The sequence below is a fragment of the Brassica napus genome, chromosome A3 (assembly GCF_020379485.1).
Source record: "Brassica napus cultivar Da-Ae chromosome A3, Da-Ae, whole genome shotgun sequence".
NCBI classification, from domain to species: Eukaryota; Viridiplantae; Streptophyta; class Magnoliopsida; order Brassicales; family Brassicaceae; genus Brassica; species Brassica napus.
In genome coordinates, this window is record NC_063436.1 from 16742230 (window position 1) to 16767436 (window position 25207).

Below are 25207 nucleotides of genomic sequence, written 5' to 3' on the forward strand. Positions count from 1 at the left end.
GCGGCTTGTCAAGGAGCCAGTGAATCAGTGAAAGTTAAACATATAGGACAAAGTAAAGTTCAATGCTTTAAGATATGACTACATATACAAATCCCATTACACATTTGACAGAACAAACAAGTTTTCTCTTATATGAATAATAATACTCAAACAGTTGCTACACTCTCTCAACTTCTTGGAATCCCTTTCTGGTGATCTAAAGAGAGAGTTTTGTATGCTTTGAAATTAAAAGGTTAAAAAAAGAAAGAGAAGAGAAAGGTTGATTAATATTAAGACATGAGAACCAGAGCCTCTGGGAGATGATGATGATGATCATAATCACTGTCTTCCTTTCTTAGCACAGCAAGGAGGGCATTTATACTGCTTAATGCTGTCTGCTTTAGCAGGAGTGATCTTCACGCATTTTCCATGATACCAACGTTCACAAACATCACAGCAAATCCAAAACTCATCTTGTGTATAGTTGCCTCCACAAATACCACAGAGTGTGTCTCCATGCTCGTCTTCTTCTTCTTCCTCATCATCGTAGCTCTCTTCCATCAGTCTTGGTGTTGGACTCTTTGTCTGCCCTTCTATTGATCTCTGCAACAAACCCATTTTTTTTTTCAAAGGAGACTTTACAAAGTTCAAAAACAGAAAAGTAAGATCATAACTTTTTAATGTACCTTAGTGCCGTTTCTGGACTTGCTTCCGGAATCTGAGCTTGGCTTGTTGTCTTTGATTGGTTTTCTACCAGTCACTACATCGAAGAGAGTTGGGAGATCGTTGATCAAACTGAATAGCCGCTTCCTGCACATAGAAGATGAGTTTTATAGAGATATATAACAGTAATATGATCTCATTATAAAAGAGCCATTCATGTCAACATGCAACTTTCACCTAGCCTTTTAAATGACCGGTTTGATATTTACTAAGGTAAGTTTTCACATGTAGCAATGAAACGGTGAAAATTCTCACATGCTTCCACAAAATATCAATTGTAAGATGCTCTAAGACAGAACACAACTGCCCTTTAAGATAAGGGAGAGTAGTCTAACAAAAAAAAAAGTCAACTTTCGAGTTTTGTCAATACAATAACCAAAGATGCAAGAAAGAGCTGAAGTAACAACAATCAAGACGTCCATAGACATGAGTCAAGCCACAATAAATATAGCCTAAGAAAAGAAGAACCATTCACACCCATCAAAGGGCAAAAAACAAACAAACTCAAAGACTAGCAAAACAGTTTCAATTTTTCATTTTTTTTCTTTACTATACATTTTAATCATGTCAGGAAAATAGCACAGAAACACAACAGAAAAACACAAATGGTTTCATGTAAAAGAAGAACAAAACCCATTAAAACCAAGTTAAAAAAAATGCAAGACTTGTCTTAATGAAAACTCAAACCTGAATCATGTAATTAAAAAAAAAGAGAGATTTAAAGAGAAAGAGAAAAGATACCTCTCGTTGCGGTTAAGGCGAGCACCAAAGTAGAAAGAAACAGAGAGCAACCAACAATCACTATGAACAGCAACAAGCGAGAGCCAATCCTTCCTCTGCATACCATCTCTAGCGAAATTGATACCAAGCGCAGGCTCAGGAAGCTCCGGAGGAACTTCCTCCGCCGGTAGATTCACTTCCCACGACTCATTCGGATGTCCATACAAACACAAATTCTCCTTCTCTACACAAAAAAAAACAAAAACAAAAACAAAAATCAAATCTCGGATAAAAAGGCGAAACCTTTCTGCTCATAAATGCTAAAATTGACTTACCCGGATCGCATTGAGAGTAGAAATCATCAACATCTGAGAAAAAAAAACCAAAAAATCAACACTTTAATGGAAAATCTAAAGGCATTATTACGAAGAAAGATAGAAACTTTCGAGATGGGTTTTATCTAGACCTTTAGTTAGAGCCCGGAGGAGAGCGGAGCGACGAGCGCTGTAATCTTTGAAGATCTCTTCGACGGTGCGGGGGTTAGAGGAGACGGCGGCCATAGATTTTACAGAGGGATACAGAGTGTGTATGTATATACGGATTGTGTAAGGGTGTAGATCAGTAGCTAGTGGAGAAAGATCGAGGTCGGCATCAATGGGTTTCTGAGACCCGATGTGTTCGGAAGTGGAGAGAGAAAAATGAGATAGAGAGAGAGAGTTTGGAAGGAGATGGAGAGAAGAAGGAGAAGACACAGGAAAGAGAGAGAGAGGAAAAAGTTTATTTATTTTTTATTTTTATTTTTGCCGAGTTTGGTTGCGTCAGCGAAAAGGTTTAGCTATTGAAGACACGTCGTTTTATGTGAAGTTTATTTATTTGGGAGATCCTTATTGGGCCTATGTTCGAAAACTATTTTAAGTTTTGGCCCAAACTGATCTAATATGCACAGTTTCTAGAAATATATTAAAGTATTTTTCCTGTTTTATTGGGTTTCTTATATTTTTTATTGGGTTTGTATATTGAGCTAACTAGGGGTGTGCCCGCGCTACGCGCGGGTTGTTTGTATATTTGTGTAGTTTACAATTTTATATTATGTTGAATATATAGTTTTTATTGTATTGTTTTTGGGATATTCGTACAAATTTCTATTCGTCTCCAAATTTGAATTCCCTGACGAACCCTTGTTTTTTAAAATCATATGAAGAGACAGTTCGAGTAGTTAAGTGATTTTCTTCGTTTTTCTTGCATTTTTAAATTTTTTTACAAAACCTCTGGTATAGTATTGGGTGTCGATTTTATAATCATGAATATATAATAACATGTATGTTATATTTAGAGGTTGTATATTGTAACCAAAAATGATTATCGATCCCTGCCCATTATTATTTAGAATAGGAAAATAAAATAATGAACCACTTATTAGTTTAGACGGAAACTTTTGGAAAAAAAAAATAGAAAACTTAAAACATCACAAACTGGGTAGGTCCTTTCTCTTACTTGCCGACGTCTTCGTTCGCCTACTTAATGAAAACAAATTTTTCAATTTGCTTATAATAAAAGCAAGCGTCACACCTATTGCGCAAGTTGTCTAGGTGGCAAGTTATGGTTGCTCTTTTGTTCACGTAAGCGGTCCTGTAAGACTGAAGTTGTGTCTGTTATGCCATGGATTGATCTTTTGATCCTTCTCCAGCAGTTGTCAGCTCTTGATTTGTTCTCTCTCCATTGAAGCGAGTCTAGCATTGCTTCTCCGATCGCTGGCTCTCCACTACATAACATAATTATACCGTAAAGATAAATAGCGTTATCGTAAAAACCCTCAGCTGCAATGCGTATATGGTCCAAGCCCACGTCCCTGTTCTGGTTCTCGAAATATTCATGTATTCCATGTATGTAGTGAGCATGCAAGTTACAGCTGGCGAGGCACCGTTCCATAAGTATGTGATATCTGTTGAACGTGGCTCGTGGATGAACGGTTAGCGGGTGGAGATTGAGGTTCCTGTAGACATGAGGAACAGCGGCAGAGCTGGATAGAGGAGGGATGGCGGCCAGGAGATTGCGGACTCCCCTCCTGCTGTGTATACCTACACGCGAAATAATCTCAGTCTGGAGATCAGTTGGCAAGCGTTCAATGTTAGAGGTAACTTTGTTTTCCTTTTTTTTTTTTTGTGACACAAGTAACTCTGTTTCTCACCATCTTGATTTTATGAGTTTTTGCTTTTAGTGTGAAAGTGCTTTCCGTAGTGAGGGAGGTGATTAATTTATATGGATATGTGAACGTCTGATTTGATGAAATCACGTGGAGTTATGATATACCATGGACACCAAATCTTAGGGTGTTTATTGCATATAGGCGTGAGTTCAAAAATTATTAGTTGTCTCTAATGTTTTTATGGGAACTATATGAGATTATGGATTTTTTAGTGGTTTAATTTTAAGAGTGTTTAGTGTGGATATTACACAGGTGTGTTTAGAAGATTTTAAAAGGGGCACAAACCATGAGTATGTTTTTGGAGTTAAATTTTGAGAATTCTTAAAGAAACGTGTGGCCGAAGGAAGCTCTGAAATAGATAAAAATTGTATGAGGACAGTATTAGATATTGTTAAAGGCCTGAAGGCGAAGTCCTTTTATAAATTATTAGAGGAGATGCCTCAACACTTGGGTCTTTAGTCTAATTATTATACAATTCAAAGTAGGTTAGGATACATATGTAAGCTTTGATGCTGTGAATTTGAATTTGGGTTCTCAGGTCAATTCGAGTAATTTCGTGTGTATTAGATTAGAATAAAGCATAGATTTGACGTCATTTAGAATTAAGTTGAAACACCTTTTTTTTTTAACGCTCGAGTATGTAACTAAACAAACTGACTGTAAATTAATCAAAGTAGTTTCAATATTGGATCACCATCTTATGAATACTGTCAGTTCCTGTCTTCGTTTGTAGTAAGAACTGGACGGGATCCTACGATGTTCCTGCAACAAATGGAGCTAAGATCAGGATGCTACATAATGTTTTGACGTAGAAGTATATTTTTAAGATTGGGTCTTAAGTGACTCACTTGTTCTGAGATTAGTGAATATTTCTCTGTAGACAATATTAGTAACAACGTCTTTCCTTGTCGTGTTCTCACTGTCATCAAGTATCTTCAATCCATCTGGAGTCGTGACTCGTGAGAGCGCAACGTACAACTGGCCATGACTAAATACTGGTCTTGGAAGGTAGAGTGCAACCTGTTTTAGACTCTGTCCTTGACTCTTATTTATAGTCATCGCATAACACAGTCTGATTGGGTATTGCCTTCTGCGGAAAGTAAACGGATGTATACTGTCTGTTGGGGACAACTGTATCCTTGGGATCAAAACTCTATCTCCAACATGAGTCCCTGTTAAAAGCTCAGCTTCTAGAACTCTGTGCCCCAGCCGTGAAATAACCATCCGTGTTCCATTGCATAGCCCATTATACTGGTCGAGATTGCGTAACATCATCACAGGAGCCCCAACTTTCAGACATAGTTTATGGGTTGGCAAACCTTGAAACTCCAGCGAGTTTAAGTATTCTTGAGTGTAATTATTTGTCCAGTCCTCCTCTGGTGTGCTCTCAAAAGCAACACTATCAAAACTTAAATACTCTTTCTCTGCCGATGGAACCTTAGATAGAAGGTAGGAGTTGATCTCGTGGGCACTGGCGTTTGTTGGTGCTAAGATAGCTCTCTCTGTTAAGAAGGTTCTGTTTAAGTAGTTATTAACGAAGTTTGGGTAAGCAGCATCTGAGATCGTCTGATGCGGAAGACCAGAGCTTGGAAGCATGAATTCATCTCGTATTATAACCTGGTCACCTTCCTCTTCACATCTACCCTCTGTTGCCACAGTTGGCGCTGTTCCATTACCAACTTCTAGTATCCACTTCGCAAATTCTTTGTCAGCTTGGCTCAGTCTCATGTTGATGGTTAAAGTGCAGATCTGTGCAAAGGGCCATAGGTATGACTTACTGATTGAAGCCTTGACTGTGTCATGCCTAGAACCCTGAGTTATCACAGGCAAAATCTGTCTGAAATCACCCCCCAGAAGCACGGTCTTTCCACCAAAAGGTTTATCAGCAGCTGCTGGATCCTCCATAGCTTGTAGGTCTCTAAGTGTGCGGTCCAGCGTTTCAAAAGCCTGACGGTGAGCCATAGGAGCCTCGTCCCATATGATCAAGTCTGTTTTGGAAATCAGATTTGCCAACATAGAACCATATTTAATCTCACACATTGTTGTCTCCGTCAAAGTGAGAGGGAGTTTGAAGCGAGAGTGGGCTGTTCTTCCTCCTGGTAATAACAATGCTGCAATCCCAGCTGATGCCACAGGTATGACAACTTTACCAACTGATCGGAGTTTTGCAATGATTGTTTTGTATAAGAAAGTCTTCCCGGTCCCTCCAGCGCCATAAACAAAGAACAACTGGCCGGCTTTGTTGTTGACAGAATCAAGGACCGAGCTGTAAATGCTTTTTTGGTCCTCATTCATGGTGCTAAAAAGTATCTCATGCTCTGCTGCTTCTTTCTCACGGTCATAGTTTAGCTCATGCCGCAGGACCGTGTTTGATATTTCCTGAAGAACACTGCTGTTTGGCTTTGGCATACCGGGGAAATCAGCTAGAGATTTATCATTCTCTTTTAGGAGTCTTTCAATCTCCATTAGTGTATACTGTTTCAGCTCCTCATCCTGTAGAATCAAGCCCGGAAAGTTGAATTCTCTCTGTTTCATATATAAGATATCTTCAGCCAATATGTTCCACACGTGATCCCAAAGCTTCGGAGGGTTTCCAACTTCACAGTAGATCAAGATAGTGATGAATAACCTCCTTAGCTGACGACCTGTTGCCCAGTAGGATGGTTCAACTATAGCATCATGCCATTCCATATCGTCGTCCAATAAACCTAGCGCATAGCATGCATCCCGATACTCCTCAAACGTTGTACCTCCTACAGTGGCGAGGTGCTCAAAACCAAAGGCCCCTTTAACAACGTTGACGATGATTCTAAGGTAGTATAAGTCGCCTGCAGCTGGATGAACATAGGCGACTCGTCCTATTGCTGTGCCCTGCTTTCTTGGTGTCCATTCTTTTATGTCACTGTGGTACACAAACCGAGATGGAAACTGAATGTACGTAAGTTCTCTGGCCTCTTCATATTTCTGGTTTGCCTCAAAATACGCAGTGAGCATTGTTTTCTCGATATCATCCCTTGAGAGAACTTCTTCTAATCTCTTAGTTGGATCAATGACAACTCTGTGCTTTCCTGGAAGGTGAAGTGTGAGTTTCATCACTGAAGGCTCGTTGTGGTGGATGTGGAAAGAAAACAGACGCCATGAGGCTTCACAAGCTGAAATATACCGGCACTCCTGAAATCGATCTATCTCATCAAGCTCAAGATGCTGTTTCTTTTTCTCGATTTCTTCTCTGCTCTTCCCCTTTTCCTGAAGCAGTAGCAGTGCTCGGTCTACACCCTTTGTTATGTATTTGAAGAGATATTTGATAGCGCTGGTCTTGCAGCACCACTCTACATTGATGTGTGCTTGATATTTTTTAAGGAGGGGGAGGTTATGTGGCACGACGTATTGATTGTCTAGCTCTACTGTTCCTTTCAGAACGTATGAGCTACTCTGAGCTCGTCTTTTGTAAACAACAAAGCCAGACTTGTCAATCTTTGTGGTGTTTGAGTAGTTTTTCGGGTACTTCTTTGTGCACTCTCCTTTCTCCATGCAGGGTGATTGAGGGCGTTTGTTTCCACATGGCCCGTGAACCATGTGCCTCTCAACCAACTCGAAACCCTCTCTGTCTGTGTCTTTGTCAGGTAGTTCAGCTGTTATGTACTGATCAATAACTGCAGCAGTGGATTCTCCTTTAAAACCTTCGAACCACAGAAGAATATGGGCGTGTGGGAGTCCCCGTTTCTGGAACTCAATTGTGTATACAACTGTATAGGTAGGAAAAATATGTGGTTAGTTGAGAAACCGAGTAAAATCTGAGAAGGCTAGATTAAATGTGAATGAAACATAGCTTATAAAATACCTGCAGCCGTTTTTGGGAAAAAAACCCCTTTCTTAAAGTCAGACAGCATCTCGTTTAACTTGAGCTTAAAAACTCTGCACTCAAGGTCTGGTCTGTTGTTGGGTGAATCGCCTCCATAGGCGTCTAGGTGTTCTTTCAGTTCAACCCAATTTGGGTTAGCTGTGAATGTGATGAAAAGGTGGGGGTTACCATAAAAACGACAGATAGCCATGGCATCTTGATATTTCTCAGACATGTAGCGTGGTCCTGCAGTGAATGAAGAAGGCAATATGACTTTTTTCCCTAGGTGGGCAGCATCCGTATCTCCACTTTCTAAGGCGTCGCAGACGTTTGTATATAACTCAGCCCGGAGTTGTTTCTGGTTAAGTCTGAGAAATCGAAGCCTCTCCTGTTCTGTTGCAGTGTAAGTATCGACAATATACTGGTGCAGTAGCTTTCCTGACTTGATGATAGTCATACCCTCAGATGGCCTCGTTTGGATCTGGTGAGCGTAGTACTCTCTCATAGTCATACATTCTCTTTTTATTTTAGAGTTTACAGACACATCATAGGGAATTCTCTCGTCATAACCGTACTCTCCGTATGGAAAGAGTAATGGGTACTGAAGGCTCATGAATAGAGGATGTAAATCACTTATCCTCTGGAGCTTTGATGATTTGTACTCAAGCACAATGTCTTTACCTGCAGCTTCTGAATTGAAATCACCAATTATTAGGCCACCAATCTCTCCAGCAGTTGGCAAGTCATATTGCCTTCCTCTATGCTTCTGATTAACTAAAGTGATACTGAACTCAACTGCATCACCAGATAATAGACGATCCCTTGCATGCCGGAAAGTTTTGGCTAGGTGATTATTCTCATCCAGCATCTTGATTAAACCAGCTATCAAATTGTCATCAATCTCCACAGAAGATGTACCTTTGCTGAAAGCCTTCTTCCTGTTTGTTACCTCATTCTCTGTGTCCACTATATACAACTGCAGAAACTGTGGAGTGTTGCCTTCGGGTGGGAGAAGAGAGCCAATCCTGTGGTGGGTTTGTCCATGGAGCCTAAATGCAAAGGGACCAGGAGTGCCTGTCACAGTGTGATCAATCTGACCACCCATTGATGTGAATGATAACATTCCATTAGCCACTCGGATCTGTAGCATAAAACTGGGTCTATCAAGAAGTTCTTTAAGTGGCGATGGTGGCTGACGCCTAGGTGGTAGCTTAACACGTCCTTGCTGACAGCATATGCTAAACATTCTGGGGGAATTTCGTGTCTCCTTCACAACAGCTTCACCAACCCAGACAATAGCTTGACAAGCAGAGCATGTTACTAATTCCCACTTATTATCATCTGGTTTTCGTCTCTTTACTGCAATTTTAAAAACTTTTGTGAGTCACAATTGCACTGGTAAGTGTTTGTTTCATGAGGAGCTAGTTTTTTAATACCTTTACGGCTTCCACTTGCAGAAAGAGTCGCTGGTGAGAGAAAAAAAATTTAGTAGGTTTCATAACATTTAGTTGCAAGTTTTTGAAGATGTGCTTAGCTTGCCTTGCTGTGGTAACTTGTCACGTTTACTTCTGCGGATTTGTTGTCTTCTCTGTCGGGCTTGTCTTCCATTAGCCACTGTGATGGTAAAAGAGTCCAAGGAAGTGTGTGATACAAAATCTGGAAACAGATTTTATAACATATAAGCATTGCAGATGATTTACCAGCCAAGAGAGCTTCATCTGATAGTTGGCCGATCAAGGTTGATGGTGTGAGTGATAGATGTTGCTCTTGAAACCAAGGTCTGTGTAGATCAGGTGCTGGACGACCAGAGTTTAAAGAACATGAATATGTCATAATACTTAGTAGTAAAGTAAAGGATGAAGTTTGTTTACGACTTACAAATTTTTTTTTTATGGCTTTTTTTGGTTATAGATGATGACGATGATGCTGTAGAACCTTCAGAAACATTAAGGTTTTTGGGAGGTCTCCCTCTCCTTGCTTTGCCTTTTACTTCAACTTGAGCCTTCACCATGTCTTCTGTGAACTTCGTTTGTTGAGGGATCTTAGTTAGAGAGTTTGCATCAGAACAGTGAAGAGGAAAAATATGAGTATATACGTCTGTAACGGCTGTCAGTTGAAATTACTTTTCATTTGCATTGCTAGTTAATCTTCACTTGGGAGTCGTATAGACACCATTTACCAGTTATTATTAATTAAAGGTGAAACAATTTTTAAAAGCAAGAAGTCACAGTTTCGTCAATCTTTTCTTCTACACAACACACTAATATGTTTGTTTCTGGTAATTGAAATCTAAATAGTTTTCTCCGTGAATATTTTCATAACCAATTTATAAAGGAAAGGATGATGAAATGTATAGTGAATTTGGTTGTTTTTTTTTTGAAAAACAATGAATTTGGTTGTTGCGCCTGCAGGGATGAGTAATGCTTAATAGGAAAGAGTCTCTGGAGATGCATGGTCGATGTGCTTCTTGCCAGAAACATTACTGTTCGACACCTGTCTTGTTTTTTGTCGAAGGTGGGAATCTGTCTCTTTGCTTGTACTGCAAGGAAGCATGGTTTTATTCTGTTCTAATATTATGATGATGGCTGTGTGTTTAGATCGTAGTTAAAATGTAATGTTTTTATAGCATAAAGTATAGATGCGAAGTTAATGGAATATTATAACTGTTGTAACTTATGGTAACAAAAAGATTGGAAAAACTTCCAAGCTGGGTAGGTAGAAGATTAAAACTGTTGTAAAGCAAAATGTATTAAGTTGGATGACTGCAAAGTTTTAATCACAACATGTCAACATTAAGACTGTCTTTATAACGAAAGAGAGTAGTAGATTTATATAATATAAAGAACAACCACATTTTTTTAAAAACCAAAGACAAATAGTTCAGAACCATATAGAAAATACTAAAGCATAACACTTTGCTTTGAAAGAAAAAGAGAAATAGTCCACGGGGAAAATGGGAACACTAAAACATAATTAGAATCAGAAGCAGTTGTGGTTGTTCTAGCTGTGGAGTGATGGTCTCATTCCACATGTGCCTTTTTCGGGGCAGTTTTGTCGTCATCGTCCTGGTCTTTGGCCGGTGGTGGACGTTTACCAGTTGAAGCATCAGATGTAGTTGGCTTATCTGCTCCAGTAGAAGTGATTCCAACGTTGCCAATTGTTCCATGTGGCAAATCTCCAGCCTGAGCATCGGCAGGAACAGTTCCATCTTCCTGTGAATTATGCAACAAACACATATATTAGTTATTGGTCTCAGCAAGTAAGTAACATATTTCGCTACATATGAGGACCCACAGTTACCACAAAGGCTGGCATGGGCGCAAGCACTCGCTCAGGAAAGATGCGAGATATGGTGAAGGTCTGGTGCTTCGAGGAGAAATTGAAATCGTTCAATTTGAGCTGGAAAGTGTAGGTTTTTCCAACAATATCAGCAAGGGACTGAGGAAGTTCTGTGTCAACCTGAGCATCAACCCCTATCCCCTGCAGACAGAAAACATAGTTTTATAAGTAGATATTATCAACAGCCATAGCACCAAGTAGTAGCGATGGGACTGATGTAAGGTCATACCACAATCTGAGCAGCCTCAGAAGCTTGAAGGTTGGTTAGTTTAGCCATCTCTGTATCAAAAGCTAGGAAAGATGCAGTATCAGTGTTGTCTGACACAGACAATGCGACTCGGTACCTATTTCATACATCATTAGCGAATGCAACTATATGTTAATTGCTTCTACAATGCTAAATACACACAAATTATATGTTTCTCACCTGAGTGCCGCAACAGCATTAGTTTCATTACATGATAAACATGTGAAAGAAGATATCTCTCGGACAAGCTTCTTTGAACACCCGGAGCAGCCAATATAACACCAACCTTCATCTTGCTGGATACCAGTAACCTTAGCGGTGCAAAGAAACTCTATTATCTGTCAGGGATTGAAGATGGAGACCAGTCATAAAAATCACATCAGTCTGTTTTATTACAAAAAATTGGCCACGTTTAAATATAAACGAAGAAGACTTCACCTGAGACTCAGCGGTGATAATAAACTGGTTAAGCTCGGAGAGGGTCATTGGTTCAATCTTCTGGGCATGAACCACCTTTGAAGTAGATTCTCCTGGGACTGCTCCATGACCTGGTAAGCTGAAAGGAGAAGGAAAGCAAATACATTCACCAAATGAGGAAATTAAGAGTTGCTCTACTTGCAATATCAAAAACTTGAGTCACTCTAAATAGAATCATGAGACGTACGTGTCAAACAGTTTTTTTCCAGCAGCTGTCTCAGAGTCAAAGTAGAGATGTGTGGAGGAAGTAGCATTCAAAAATAAACGACCTGACAAAGAGCCAAAAAAAAGGAGATATCAAGTCCAAAACAAATAGAGTCTGCCATGCATCTGACGATTATATGTATGAATGCATAAAAAACGCCTACCCCCAACTATCTTAGGATTCACGCCCGTAGCAATTATGACTTTCGGCTCTCTCCCATAGCTGTCAAATTTGGTGTGAAACGCAAGCGCCAATGAGTCAAACATACTCACACAAACGTTCTCACCACTGCAAAGAAAAATTAGTGTACAGTCAATTGAAGTTATTCGTTCAAACATCCCTTAAAACAACCATTATGTTAAAAAAAATAAACCTTTCAAGACGCAGAGTGAGCATCACACGCTGTGCACCTGCTATACGGTCCGTGATTGTGCTTCTGATCGCACTCAATTCACCAATTATGTCTAACAAACAATTAAGAGGGCAACGTTAGCACATGCTATAACACAACAAAACAAAAATACTCAGCATAAAAATACATACCAGGAAGTTGTTTCCCAGTGTTTGCGAGCTCAAGTAACCGACCATATGGCATGAATCGGAAAAGCTCCGTAGGTATGGGCCTAGCAGACGCCGTTATCTTCTCAAGAGAGGTTCCTTCATTGAACCGAATCGAGAAAGGAGCATCACACAAACGGAAATTAGTGTTGCTGCGTGTGACGTCAAATCCGGTTAACGTGTACAGAGAGCCCTCGCTGAGACGTTTCCTGAACCTAAGCTGACGGTTCGCACTAACAGATCCTTGCGTAAGCGTTGACTGTCATTTAGGAGAAATTAAAACATTAAGAGAATGGCTATGGAACAATCGCTAAAAGTTGAAAACTTCTTTCATTTAGGAGAAATTAAAACGTTAAGAAGAAATCGCTAATGCGTCACAGATAACCTAGATCATCTTATAGCTATCGATCAATCACTTAAAGAAGAAAACTTTACAGAATATGAGCAATCCCTAGAAGCGTAAAACTTATCAGAATATTAGCGGAGTAAACTGTAAATCAGATTATGAAAAGAGGCTTACATTCTCATCGACAAAGAGCATGTCAACACTCATCAATTCACCACCTTTTCTCACATTTCTCGCCTCCCAGTATCGGAGTAAGCGAACCTCCGCGACGTTCGAGCACCGTCCTGCATTCAGATCGGCAAGAAGGACTTGGGGATTCGCCATTGTAATAACCGGAAATTGAACAGAGTGATCTTCTGGTTCTCGTCGAAGCTGTGCTGCTCATGTCTGGATGAAGAGGTATTTATACCCGAAGCTCTGCTGAGTTTCTCAGGGAAGCGAAGGCGTCGGATTGAATGCTGAGAAGTGGGGAAATCGCGATTTAACACGAAGTAAAGAAGAGCAAAGCGAAACGTTGTAACGCCCATGGCGTCATCATCGACTCTCATCTGCATTGGCGGCGGTAAGAAGGAAAGACCTAGAGGAAGAGGCGAGTCCGGGCCTGGAGGATTAATGTTTTGTGATGGGCCTCAAATTAAAACACAAAATCCAATTAAGTTAACAAAACCCAATCGTAAATTTTATCCAGTGAGAAGACGACACATGTCATTTTTTCCCCCAAGGAGATAAAAAAGCTGACTTTATTGGTATAGATTAGCCAATGCTGAAATTTGCATTTTTTATGCTGAAATTTGCATTTTTTTAATTAAAAAATGCTGAAATTTGCAAAAATTGAACTACAGTAAAAAAAACATATGGGCTTAGCTTCTAGGGTCCAATAAGTTAAATTTAACGTACTAGCTAGGTGGTCCATGGAATAGAATCCCGGTTGCTGGCTTCGCTCCCATCTTCTTAAAGGGTGCAGGATTGAGAAGCGGGAACAGGATATTCATCTCCAATTCATCCAACACTTTGTTAGTTCCACGAGAAACTCTAGCTTCCTTTTTAAGCCCCATTGTAGTCATCTTGCTTCTACCTTTGATTCAGTGGTAAAATACTGGAGGCGTAAAGTGGAAGCTGCAGAAAAGCTTATAGCTAGCTCAGAAAGCCCTAAAATATCGTAGGCGTAAAGTATAGCAGGCAGTGGCGGACGGAGGTGATGAGGTACGGGGGCATGTGCCCCAATCTAATTTTGAATTTTCTTCAGTAATTGCTTATAGTTTAACAAATGCACCCTAACCCTATAACTATAATATAATGAAACAAAATGATGTGCCCCCATCTCAATATGATCCTGCATCCGCCCCTGATAGCAGGTTATATATACTTCCAATGTTTTCAAACCCGGTCCAAACAGTGAACTGGATAATTTTTTGTGTCATCGGGTTATTAGTTCGATCGCAGACCAATGTAACCGCATATTTATAAATTAATTATTTTTTATATAATAAAATAATAGCTATTGAAAAATATAAAAGATATTTTGTGTTTTAAAAACATTTTGAAAAATAGTTAAATTATGTCTAATGTAAATAATAAAATTTACATCTAATAAAAAAATATCAATACTTAAAACAGATAAGTATTTAAATGTGTAATATAAATAATTAAATTAAATTTTGAATCCAAAATAAAACAAAAGTAAAACATCAAATTGTAATAGATTATCGATAGAGTAACAAAAATAAACTAGAATATAATACAGTAGGCTCTTTGTATATGAGATCTCCAATACACTAAAACTCAATATTACATAGAGATTTTGCTGTTTTGGCAAAAAATACTATTTTGTGGTTTTAAGGAAAAATATGGGTTTCTAACTTTTTGAAAAATATATATGATATTATTTGTTTGTCTAGACTTGGATCTAAATGTTTGTTTGAGTAATAATAAATTGATCATTTGTTATTTGGACATATTCAATTTTTTTCTAGATTTACACTGAATCTCGTTTTATGCTCATTTTAATACCAAAAAACACATCAACTTTCATGTATCCAGATGACCAAACAAACATGCCCTGTAATTGACGGAATCAAAACTCATATGCTGTATATGTCTAAATGGATTGCTTTTTCAGAAAAAAGAATATAACAAATATCATATCTGACATAAAGAAAAGAAGAACGGAGGTACGCAACAGCGTAAGCTCCTGTTCAAAGTATCTGTATGAATTATGGAGTATGCTTTTTGTCCAGGCATCGTAAAGCCAAAATGTACTTTTCTTCTTCTTTCTTGTACCTAAAAGGAAAGAGGACAAACAAGATATTTATTTATACCACGTGATTCGATCGTATTATGTATTCTTTTTTTTTGTCAAGAATTTCATTCAAAAACAAGTCAAATGACTTGAAATCACATCAAGTTTGAAACATAAAGATGCAAATAAGACATCAGTAGATGCCACAAGGCCAAAGCCTTAAACAAAAATAACCAAAAGGAGCGTTAAACCAAATGTAAACAACTCCAAAGACCACTAGTTTCGCGGCCATCAGGCAGATTCATGACGATCAGCATTATGGCATTGCTTGGTTTCTGATAACAGGAGATAACCAAGAAGGGCCTCCACTAGCAATGTAAGATTGGTAACGTAGACCTGCAGTGACACTAGCGGCAATCTCAAACGCTACTGAGTTAACTCCCTCTGGTACTAACAGCACTTGACAATAATCGAATTGGTGCAAGGAGCGTAGCGTACTCGATAGCAGTATTGGTACATTCGGGTACAATCGAGGGTTGTTGATGGCATCCAAAACAAGCGGAGAAGAGATTTCAAAGATTACCTTTTTGAAATGTAAGTTGTGCATGTCCGTGCATGCCCGTAGAAGAGTGCACAACCCTGCTTCAAAGGAAGAACTCATAGGCGATAAAGCACTCCTACTATGCACCAGTGGAATGCCGGTATGGCTTCGAGCAATCCAAGCTGCTCCACCCTTTAACAGGGGATCTACCCAAGATGATGCTACATTACACTTAGTAATTCCAGGAGGAGGTTTTTGCCATTTACTTCTTGCCTCAAGATTAGTCAGTTGAGATGAAGGACCGTCTCCACTGATAAGTGACATATTTAGCCACATAGTAGCTTCGTCGGACGCTTTGGAGAAGATCAGTTCAGCATCCTTCGTCCATTGTTCGAAGCAAAACGAGTTACGGGCTTTCCATATGTGCCACAGGATCCAAGGAAAGGCTAGTCGAGCTTCATTCTCTTTTGGTAACTTCCTGCTCACCGACATCAGATGATAGAAATTGAGCCACACCGAGTTGACAGAAAAACCACCAGATGGCATAGGAAAACCAGATCTTGTCCATACTTTCTTCGCAACCTCACAGTGGAAGAGGACATGGCATATTGTCTCCTCTGCCAAACCGCATCTAGAACAAGTCGTATCTAACAAAATCCCCCGCGACTGCAGTCTACTTTTGACCGCTAACGCTCCCGACAGTGCTCTCCACATAAAATGTTTGATCTTAGGTGATGTATTGGTATGCCAAAGATCTTTCCAAAGTCTTTTTTCTATTGGAGGAAGACCTGGAGAGGGAGGAAGCTGCATTTCCTGCACAGTCTCAGCTAACTTGTAGCCACTTTTTGAATTGTAGATTCCATTCCTTGAGAAACCCCACATCTTCTGGTCTTGACGAGCTAAATCCATAGGAGTCTGCAATACACGCTCAACATCCTCCTCAGCTATTAGTTCTCGAATTCTTGGCACACTCCAACTTCCTACTCTCGGATCAATCAAATCACTCACCGTCAGTGTGAGGTCAACAATCGCATCCTGTCTATACATAGGGGGACGAGCTCTGCCATCTACCAGCCAATTATCAGACCATAGCCTAGTAGTCTCCCCAGAGCCAATCTTGTGATATAACCCTTGTGAGAGAAGCTCCCTACCATGAATGATGCTGCGCCAAGCAAAGGATGGTCTAGTTCCTATGCTGCACTCCAGGAAGTCAGTTCTTGCGAAGTACCTGTGCTTCAGAATCCGAGCCACCAGTGACTCTGGATTAGACCAAATTCTCCAAGCTTGCTTTGCAAGTAAGGCTTGATTAAACTTCTCAATATCCTTGAATCCAAGACCACCAAGCTCTTTCTCCTTACATAGCTTTTGCCATGCCACCCAAGAAATTTTCTTTTTATTATTCCCAGAACTCCACCAAAATTCCACCATAGCACTAGTCAGCTTAGCACACACATCCTTTGGCAACCTAAAGCACGACATTGCATAAATAGGTAGCGCCAACGCCACAGATTTCAAGAGAATTTCCTTACCACCTTGTGATAAAGATTTCGAGAACCAACCCCTTAGTCTCCCCTGTAGCTTTTCCTTAAGGAAGTTCAGCATCTTGACTTTAGAGCCACTAAAGCACTCAGGTAAACCTAAGTAAGACCCTTCTCCACCTTCTTGGTCTATACCTAAGATACCTTTAATCTCTTCCTTCGCATCAGGAGGAACCTTAGAGCCAAAGATTATCGACGACTTTTGCAAGTTAATCATCTGACCTGATGCCTCTCCATACTCTTTAAGACATGTCAGCACTTCTGTTGCTTCCAAGATGTTGGCTTTGCATAGAAGAAGGCTGTCATCTGCAAACAACAGATGATGGACTGCCGGGGCTGAAGCTGAGAGCTTAATGCCATGAAGTCTTCCCGCTTCCTCAGATGCATTGAGACAAGACACCAAGGCTTCAGCGCATAAGATAAATAGAAATGGGGAGAGCGGATCACCCTGGCGCAAACCTCTCTCAGGTTTGATAAATCCATGTGAATTCCCATTCAGCAAAACAGAGAAAGAGACTGTTGTGACACAAGCCATTATCCATCTAACCCACGTTCTCTCAAAGCCCATCTTCTCAAGAAGCACCTCCAAGAAGTTCCACTCCACACGATCATATGCCTTGGACATATCAGTTTTTATCGCCATGCATTCTTCAGCCACCTTCTGATTAGTTCTCAACCCATGCACCATCTCGTGTGCGATGATAATATTGTCTGAAATGAGTCTCCCAGACACAAAGGCTCCCTGAGTTTCAGAGATGATGCTCGGCAAAATTGCCTTCAGCCGTTTGCTCAATATTTTCGAGATGATCTTATATTGAACTGAGCAGAGACTGATAGGTCGAAGATCCTGCATTCTTGTCGGCTTGGTAATTTTTGGCAAGAGACAGAGCTGGGTATGATTCCATCCATCTGGCATAATAGAATTCTTGAAGAAACCACTGATCTCCTCTGTCAGCTTCGGCCCCACTATATGCCAGAATTTTTGATAGAAAATTCCAGTAAGTCCATCTTCTCCTGGAGCACTACTGCCTTTAATATTGAAGGCTGCCTTTCTGATCTCTTCTGCTGAAACCGGAGCAGACAGCATCACATTCATTGCAGGAGTAACCCGTCCTTGAAACCCAGTGAACAGAGCTTCCAAGTCGAAAGGGTTCGAACTTCTAAACAAGTCCCGAAAATACTCCACAGCTATGTTACCTTTTGAACCCTCCGAGAAATTCTCTTGTCCCAGCTCATCCAGGAGCATCAGTATACGGTTTTGCAGTCGCTTCCCAGCCACGCAATTGTGAAAAAACTTAGTGTTTCTATCACCGGACCGTAACCATTCTTCTCTACACTTCTGCCTCCAAAACACCTCTTCCTCTCTTAAAGCTTCAGCCAAGTCCATTTTCAGCTTCCTCATCAGATTATAAGAAGGAAACCTTTTAGCCACTTCTTTCTCCAACGCCTCCTTTAGTCTCGAGATCTTATTTCTGGAATTGGTGTCAGAATAACGCTTCCACTTCATAATGCTCTTCCTGCATCGTCCTATGCGTTCCATAGTATTGCTCTGATCCAAACCTTCTGTCCCCCAGCTCTCTTTAATCAGTTCTTCAATACCAGCTTTATTCAAGTATCTTTTGTCAAAGAAAAAACGACTGCGCTTCGGATCATCTCTTTCCAAGGCAAAACATATCCTGATAGGACGGTGATCTGAAGCCCATAACTCGAGGTATTCCATACTTGATCTTGGAAACAAGGAGAACCACTCATTATTCCCAAAACTGCGATCAAGTCTACACTGCACCCAGACTCTTTCTCTCCAACCACCCCAAGATAAGCAGTTACCTGTGTATCTTAGCTCACGTATTTTACAATTTTCCGCCATATTGCGAAAATCCCAAAAAGAAGATTCATGCCTTTCAGCCCCACCAACTTTCTCCTCCTTAGTCATTAGCTCATTAAAGTCACCAGCTAGTAACCACGCCTCATTTCTGACTAACCCAATGCGAGTCAAGCGTTCCCAAACCTCCTGCCTGTTCGCTTTGACAGGATCCCCATACACACATGTAAGAAAAAACTTGATTGACCCAAATGTAACCTCCATATCAATGATCCTCTTATCCGCTGAGAGAATCGATACCGAATAGCTATCTTTCCACATTACAGCAAGCCCACCACTCAAACCCACCGGCTCCACCGTAACTAACTGACTGTAACCCAACTTTTGCTGCAAACCTTCCATAAATACACGTTTCTGTTTCGTCTCCATAAGAAATAAAAAATCCGGGTAAAATTTTCTCCGAAACACTCGGAGTTGTTGTTCTGTCTCAGAGCTACCTGCTCCTTGACAGTTCCAACAAAAAATACTCATTGCGGCTGCAGCGGCTTCAATACAAAAGCCACCGAAGATTCTGTGTACTTTGGAGATTTGTTGTCCACGGCTGAAGCTGACACACCCTGCTTCCTCTTCGAACCATTTGCAGCCGTCTGATCTTGATCTTTCAAGGCAGGTCCAGCGACAGAGTTCCTTTTCATGGGGTTTGCTTTCCTCTTCCAAGATGGAGGACGGATCCTTGGAGCTTTGCCAAAGCTTAAGTTTCCGGAAGCACGCCCCTCCGAAGAGGGGCCAAGCTGAAAACCCGACGAAACAAGGATAGGGGCTGACATGGTATCAGGAGCTTTCGCAGATGATTCAGCTTCATCTTCAATACTTCCAAGCAGCAGCTGAGCACCAGCACGAAAAAGCTTACAACTATCTCCCTGATAGTTGATGTTTTCAGGGTAATGGAAAACATGACCCTTGCCTTTATCAATCTCATTCGTAATCCTTATTAGTCGCAAGGACGACTCTTTTGCATTGTCCTCAATGCCCTGTCGCACCCTCAGGATCCTTGCATTACGCTCAGTCTCATCAGAATGAGATATATAGAGCATAGCCATCTTCTGGTCAGTAGGGGATAGTTCAGGGAACAGTGGTGCGAAACCCGGTGGAGCCACCAAAGCTTCATCTCTCGCTTGGTTGATCACCGCAGGCATACTAGGAATTTTATTAGGAGTAATCGCAGAACTCGAGCTCCCACCATTAGACTTTATCTGCCCCTTTCTGAGGAAAGGACATCGGATCTTCTCATGTGTTAGCCTCAGACAGTGAAAGCAACGCTTATGAATCTTTTCATAATCATATTCAATGGTGACAGTTCCACCTGATTTCAGCGCCAACTTCCTCGCCGCTTTAACTGGATTATCCACATGGAAAGTAATCTTTGCCCTGATATACTCTTTAGTATGGGAGACTTTTGGATCATAGGCAATCACCTCTACTTTACCTATCTCCGAGGCAAGCTTATACATAGTTTCCGATGTGAAGTGAATCTGCGGAATATTCCGAATACGGATCCAAATCTCCATTGTGTTCAGAAAGTCCACAGGAGGAGAAGCGGTCCATCTTTCAAGCACCATCGCCCAGTGATTGTATGACCACGGACGATCATTCAGAACAGTCACCAGATCTTCCTCTCTTTGGAACACAAACTGAAAACGATCACGAGATAACGCTATACCTCGGACCCTTCCATAAACCCTCCACGCAGTGGGCATATAGTCGATCATGCGAGCCATGGATTGGCACTCTGGGTTGAGAAGGCGACCAAGCAGACTGGTCTCATTCGCATCCACGACCGTAAACTGAGGACTGTCCGGGAGCACCAGCGGTTCCTCATCTTCAATCGACATAGCACCAATAGCTTTTTGTAAGAAATCAGCCATTACGGCGGCAGAGCAATCAAGGACTGCGGCGGAGCTTGGAAGCAAGGTTAGGACTTTGGGAAGCAAATCAAGCGTGATAATCGTGAAATTACCAGTAATAAGGCAAAATTCTGATACGATTTTTTGTGAAATCATGATGAAAAGGAAAGATTGGCAATCACGCTGAAAAGAGTATGGAAACTTCCAAAGGAGAAAGGAAACTAGGAATTAATTGGAGCTATGAGAATTTTAAAAATAGGAAAGGGGCAATAAGTACCCTAAATAAACACCGTAGCAACTGGCCGGTAATTAGATTCTCCCAACCGGAAAGAAAAAGGAATAAACCAAAAAAGGAAAGTCCCAGACCGGACTTAAATGGCCGGAAATCGCCACACGAGAGAGAGAATTAGAATTGTTACTTTAGCAGCTTCAATGTTAAAAGAATTGTTACTTTAGCAGCTTCAATCGCCCAGACCGGACTTAAATGGCCGGAAATCGCCACACGAGAGAGAGAATTAGAATTGTTACTCTGAGGTCCATTTAGTCTTATGTTTGAGTATTATGTATTCAATACATATAAAAGTTAATATAATTTTTTCCCTTAAGAAAAGAAAAACTACATAGCCGTGATGTTCTTCAGCTCTGATCACCCTAAACACGAATTTGAAGAATCTCAGCAATGCAAATCTAGAGATGCAATTTGCTATCTTTGTAAAAATAAGGTTTCTTTGGTGGAGGATGAGTCGAATGCATTTTACTGTTGTCAAGGATGTGGATCCAATTTTCACAAGGATTGTCTCACAGTAACTTATCCAAAGTGCCATGAGCATACACTAACCTTCATTCGTCGGAAGATTCCTTTCCCATGTGATGTTTGCGGGCAAGAGTTTCCCGATGAGATGTACGGATGTTTACAGTGCGATTTCTTTGTAAATAGACATTGTATATACCTACCAAAGGTTATAAAGATCACACGTCACTCGCACCGTCTCTCTCACGTTCTTCGCATCTCTGATGGCGACAACGTTTGTGGAATTTGTCGGGATCTAGTTGATGTTGGGTATGGAGGATATTCTTGTATTGACAAGACATGCAATTATGTTGCACATTTTTATTGTATTATTCGCTTCAATGTGTGGGATGGCAAAGATGTTGAAGGAGAAGAGGTTGCTGCCTCTGAAGTTGATGATGTTGCGGCCTTGTTGTTGGTGGAGGATATAGACAGTGAATCAACATGGCGTCATTTTAGCCATGACCATGACCTATTGAGAGTAGTCGAAGAGCAAGAAAGTGAGGAGTTATGTCAAGCATGCATACTTCCCACTAAAAAAACCGGTAAGTTCTTGCGTTGCAAGGAGTGCGACTTTGCTCTCCACGAAACGTGTGCCAGTCTTCCTCGGAAGATGGCGCACGGGTTACATGTCCATCCCGTAACTCTACATGTCGAAACCGGGGATGGATTCTTCATTTGTTCTGTGTGCAACCAATACTCTTGTGGACTCATGTCGTACAAATGCAACCAAAAAGATTGTGGATTCAAAATGGACGTAAGGTGTGCTTCTTTCGTCGAGCCATTCAACCATACTGCTCTCCCACATGATCCATTCTATCTGGGAGTAGACTTTAACGAATACATTTACCGGTGTTACGGTTGCAGGCAACGTTCAGGTTCACAGCAAGATGTGTCCAAGGCAGCATCGACTTTGACTTCAAATGCCTGAATTTACCAGGACTGATTAAATACAAGTGTGACGACCATCCACTCACCTTATACTATGATCATAGAGGTCATAACAGTGGGTGGTGTGAGATATGTGAAGAAATTATAGAGAAAGGACGAATTATCTACACCTGCCGCCATTGCTTCACCACTCTACATGTTGACTGCATCTTAGGGAAATACCCTTATTTGAAATGTGGCCATAAGATCAAAGTGAATGGTTTCGAGGTCGAGATTGCTTCAAACAATGGTGCTTCTCGCCCAATTTGTCAAACCTGTCACCGTATTTGCCAAGACAAACACGTTTTCAATGGAAAAGATCAAGTATGCTTCTGTTCTGTCGAGTGTATTCCTTCCCAAGCTTGTTCTTAGATTCAAAATAAAATGTCTAAAATGATCGATTATAATATACTGTGTGGAGTAAATAAAATTATGTTTATGCTAGGACATGGCAAAACCAGTTTAATCATATGTAATAATTCTCCTTGTAATCATATGTAACAAAAATAAAATAAAAAATCCTTGTTAATAAAGGGACTCTATCTTAAGAATCATTAAACCAAATAACTTTTATAGGGATAGCTCATCAAGAAATCATCAAACCTTAAGAAAATAGATTATACGTTCGCTTAGTTTATATTAAATTTCCGATCGAAAACATTACTTCAAAACTGCAATGTATCAAAGTTAAGACTGAGCCCCTAACATAGAAACACTCTAACGTGCAGTTCATAAGAAAGGCAGTTTTGACATTGTAAACGAAGAGAGGAGTACCCGTAGGTGCACGTAGGGTTCAACACAGCTAGCCAAGCATGTTCATGTATCATGGTCGCCTATATTTGTTGACCTTCAAGAACACACCGTTGCATGTTATCCAAGTATCCAAGTATCTGATACGATCCTTTTGTTTTAAAAGTTTGGTTTAAATACTTGCAACATCTTATAGCATAATTAAGATTTGTCACCCGTCTCAAACGCAAAAGCTGCAAAATCTTCTTTTGTCGTTGGGGGTCAATGGCATTGATACGGAGATTGGAGACTATTTGTAAAGACTCTTTATGGCTAAGAGGGTTTGCGAGTAGTTAGCGAAGTATTATACTAGTATTGTGGACAAGTAGTCGTATACAGAACTACAGAAGAATCTAAGGATAAGGAGAAGCAATGACGTACACTTGCATCAGTCTAGTACAAAGAGAGTTGTACGTAAGTAAAATTCGCATAAAAGAAATAGTTTAACGTATATTCCCATTCCCCAGGCCATGACTTTGTCAGGGTCCACTTTTCTACAAAAAGGTTTATGAACATTTTTAAAAAATAAAAATAGAAAAAATACCGAACACACAACTCTGAATTTTCTCCATTTTTATAGACTTTTCTTGGTTCATTCACCCAAAAATAATCTCTAACGCCTTGTTCCGTAATTAAATGATCTCATATCTCTCATTGATTAATTATTAATTAAATATATAAAAGATCGGTTCCTTTGCTCTCTCCACTACTAGTGAGATCGATTCCTGAAGAAGAAAAAAGAAAGATGGGGAGATTGTTCTTGGTGGAACTGGAAGGCAAGTCCTACTGTTGTCGTCACTGCAAAACTGACATCGCACTCTGCGATGATGTCGTCTCTAAGGTTTTTGATTTCTTTAGGTTTATCTCTGATCATATCATACGATTGCAATTTGATGATTACACATTCAGATGTTCTAAATTTGATTGTAGAGAATCTAACTGTTGATGATTGCATAGCATCGATTGTGCCTTTCTTTTTTTTTTTCTTAATTGAATCTCCATGATCAAAATGCTCTAAGATTCTCTAAGCTGTGTGGATTTGATTACTTAATTTCTAAGTGCTTATGATTCACTTCACACATTGTTAAACTCTTTAAAAAGATTTGCAATGTCTTTGCGTTTTGTTGTGTATAGAGGAGGATACTGACAACTTGTATTGTTGTTATCTTTGGTTTTTTTTAACAGTCTTTTCAATCACGCCATGGGAAAGCTTACCTCTTCAGTAAGGTGTAAGTTAATCTACAAATGGCCAAAGCTCGATATGAATAGTTTTATGCACGTTAACTAGTAGTCCTTGGGGATTTTGTGTGGGGACAGAGCGAATGTGTATGCTGGGAAGAAGGAAGATAGGATGATGATGACTGGAATGCACACTGTGGTTGATATCTACTGCGTCAAATGCGGCTCTTATGTTGGATGGAGATATGTAAGAAGAAAAACATCCAATGTTTTTTTTTTTTTTTTTTTGGCACTTGCTTTTGCTAATCTAATGTTTTGTTTGTTTTTAAGGAGTTTGCTTTTGAGAAGAGCCAAAAGTACAAGGAAGGCAAATCTGTTCTCGAAAGGTAAAGTACATTGATTCATCTCGGTCACAGGTTTTGTCTTAACAAATTGTTTTTTTTTTTTTAGTTGAGACGATAAATGTGTTTGACAGGTACAAGGTTTGGGGTCCGGATGGGAACAATTACTGGGTGGCTCAAGAAGTTGAAGCTGGAGATAGTGATACTGATGATTGATTGATGATATAAGAAGCTTCATCTCAAATAACTCATTATCTGATTTGTACATTCTCTCTTCCTCTTTCATCTCTTCTATCATTCTTTTCAATCTCTTTTTTCTGAACCATCCATCTTCCATTAGTACACCTTCAAAGATCAAATGTTTGTGTTGCAACCACTTGTAGAACACATACATTATCTTATTTATCAAAGCTTTAACTTCGTTTCCAAAGTTCTTTACTACATTAAGACGGAGCAGTGTACATTGCTGTTTAGAAATCAAATTCAGTTCCAA

At 40.1% G+C, this 25207-nt stretch overlaps 5 protein-coding genes and 1 pseudogene across 6 annotated transcripts; 2 read left to right on the forward strand and 4 right to left on the reverse strand.

Moving 5' to 3' along the window:
* Positions 1 to 43: 43 nt before the first annotated feature.
* On the reverse strand, positions 44 to 2220 carry LOC106353042 (PHD finger protein ALFIN-LIKE 2). The gene is made up of 5 exons (XM_013792716.3): positions 1889 to 2220; positions 1758 to 1790; positions 1444 to 1666; positions 666 to 789; positions 44 to 582 (listed from the first exon to the last, which is right to left on the reverse strand). Exons 1-5 carry the CDS (start codon positions 1980 to 1982, stop codon positions 319 to 321), a joined length of 738 nt encoding a protein of 245 aa, XP_013648170.1. The 5' UTR covers positions 1983 to 2220; the 3' UTR covers positions 44 to 318.
* Positions 2221 to 4450: 2230 nt separating this feature from the next.
* LOC106355596 lies at positions 4451 to 9480 on the reverse strand. Its single transcript, XM_013795513.1, has 5 exons — positions 9405 to 9480; positions 9170 to 9265; positions 9009 to 9125; positions 7470 to 8828; positions 4451 to 7374 (listed from the first exon to the last, which is right to left on the reverse strand). The coding sequence occupies exons 1-5, from the start codon at positions 9478 to 9480 to the stop codon at positions 4451 to 4453; spliced, it is 4572 nt and encodes a 1523-aa protein (XP_013650967.1).
* A 1009-nt stretch (positions 9481 to 10489) lies between these two features.
* On the reverse strand, positions 10490 to 12965 carry LOC106355597 (probable replication factor A 73 kDa subunit). Its single transcript, XM_013795514.1, has 10 exons — positions 12816 to 12965; positions 12281 to 12554; positions 12111 to 12201; positions 11901 to 12025; positions 11720 to 11801; positions 11494 to 11611; positions 11236 to 11393; positions 11038 to 11152; positions 10770 to 10949; positions 10490 to 10681 (listed from the first exon to the last, which is right to left on the reverse strand). Exons 1-10 carry the CDS (start codon positions 12963 to 12965, stop codon positions 10490 to 10492), a joined length of 1485 nt encoding a protein of 494 aa, XP_013650968.1.
* Positions 12966 to 19308: 6343 nt separating this feature from the next.
* LOC106355598 lies at positions 19309 to 20706 on the reverse strand. Its single transcript, XM_013795516.2, has one exon. It carries the CDS (start codon positions 20704 to 20706, stop codon positions 19309 to 19311), a length of 1398 nt encoding a protein of 465 aa, XP_013650970.2.
* Positions 20707 to 21314: 608 nt separating this feature from the next.
* LOC106353045 lies at positions 21315 to 22777 on the forward strand (annotated as a pseudogene).
* A 1020-nt stretch (positions 22778 to 23797) lies between these two features.
* On the forward strand, positions 23798 to 25144 carry LOC106353048 (protein yippee-like At3g11230). 2 transcript variants are annotated; one of them, XM_022716325.2, is made up of 5 exons: positions 23798 to 24035; positions 24380 to 24423; positions 24512 to 24620; positions 24704 to 24759; positions 24824 to 25144. In XM_022716325.2, the coding sequence occupies exons 1-5, from the start codon at positions 23940 to 23942 to the stop codon at positions 24825 to 24827; spliced, it is 309 nt and encodes a 102-aa protein (XP_022572046.1). In that variant the 5' UTR covers positions 23798 to 23939; the 3' UTR covers positions 24828 to 25144. The 2 variants fall into 2 exon arrangements, with proteins under 2 accessions (XP_022572046.1, XP_013648175.1); XM_013792721.3 differs by having other exon boundaries at positions 24849 to 25144.
* Positions 25145 to 25207: the final 63 nt, after the last annotated feature.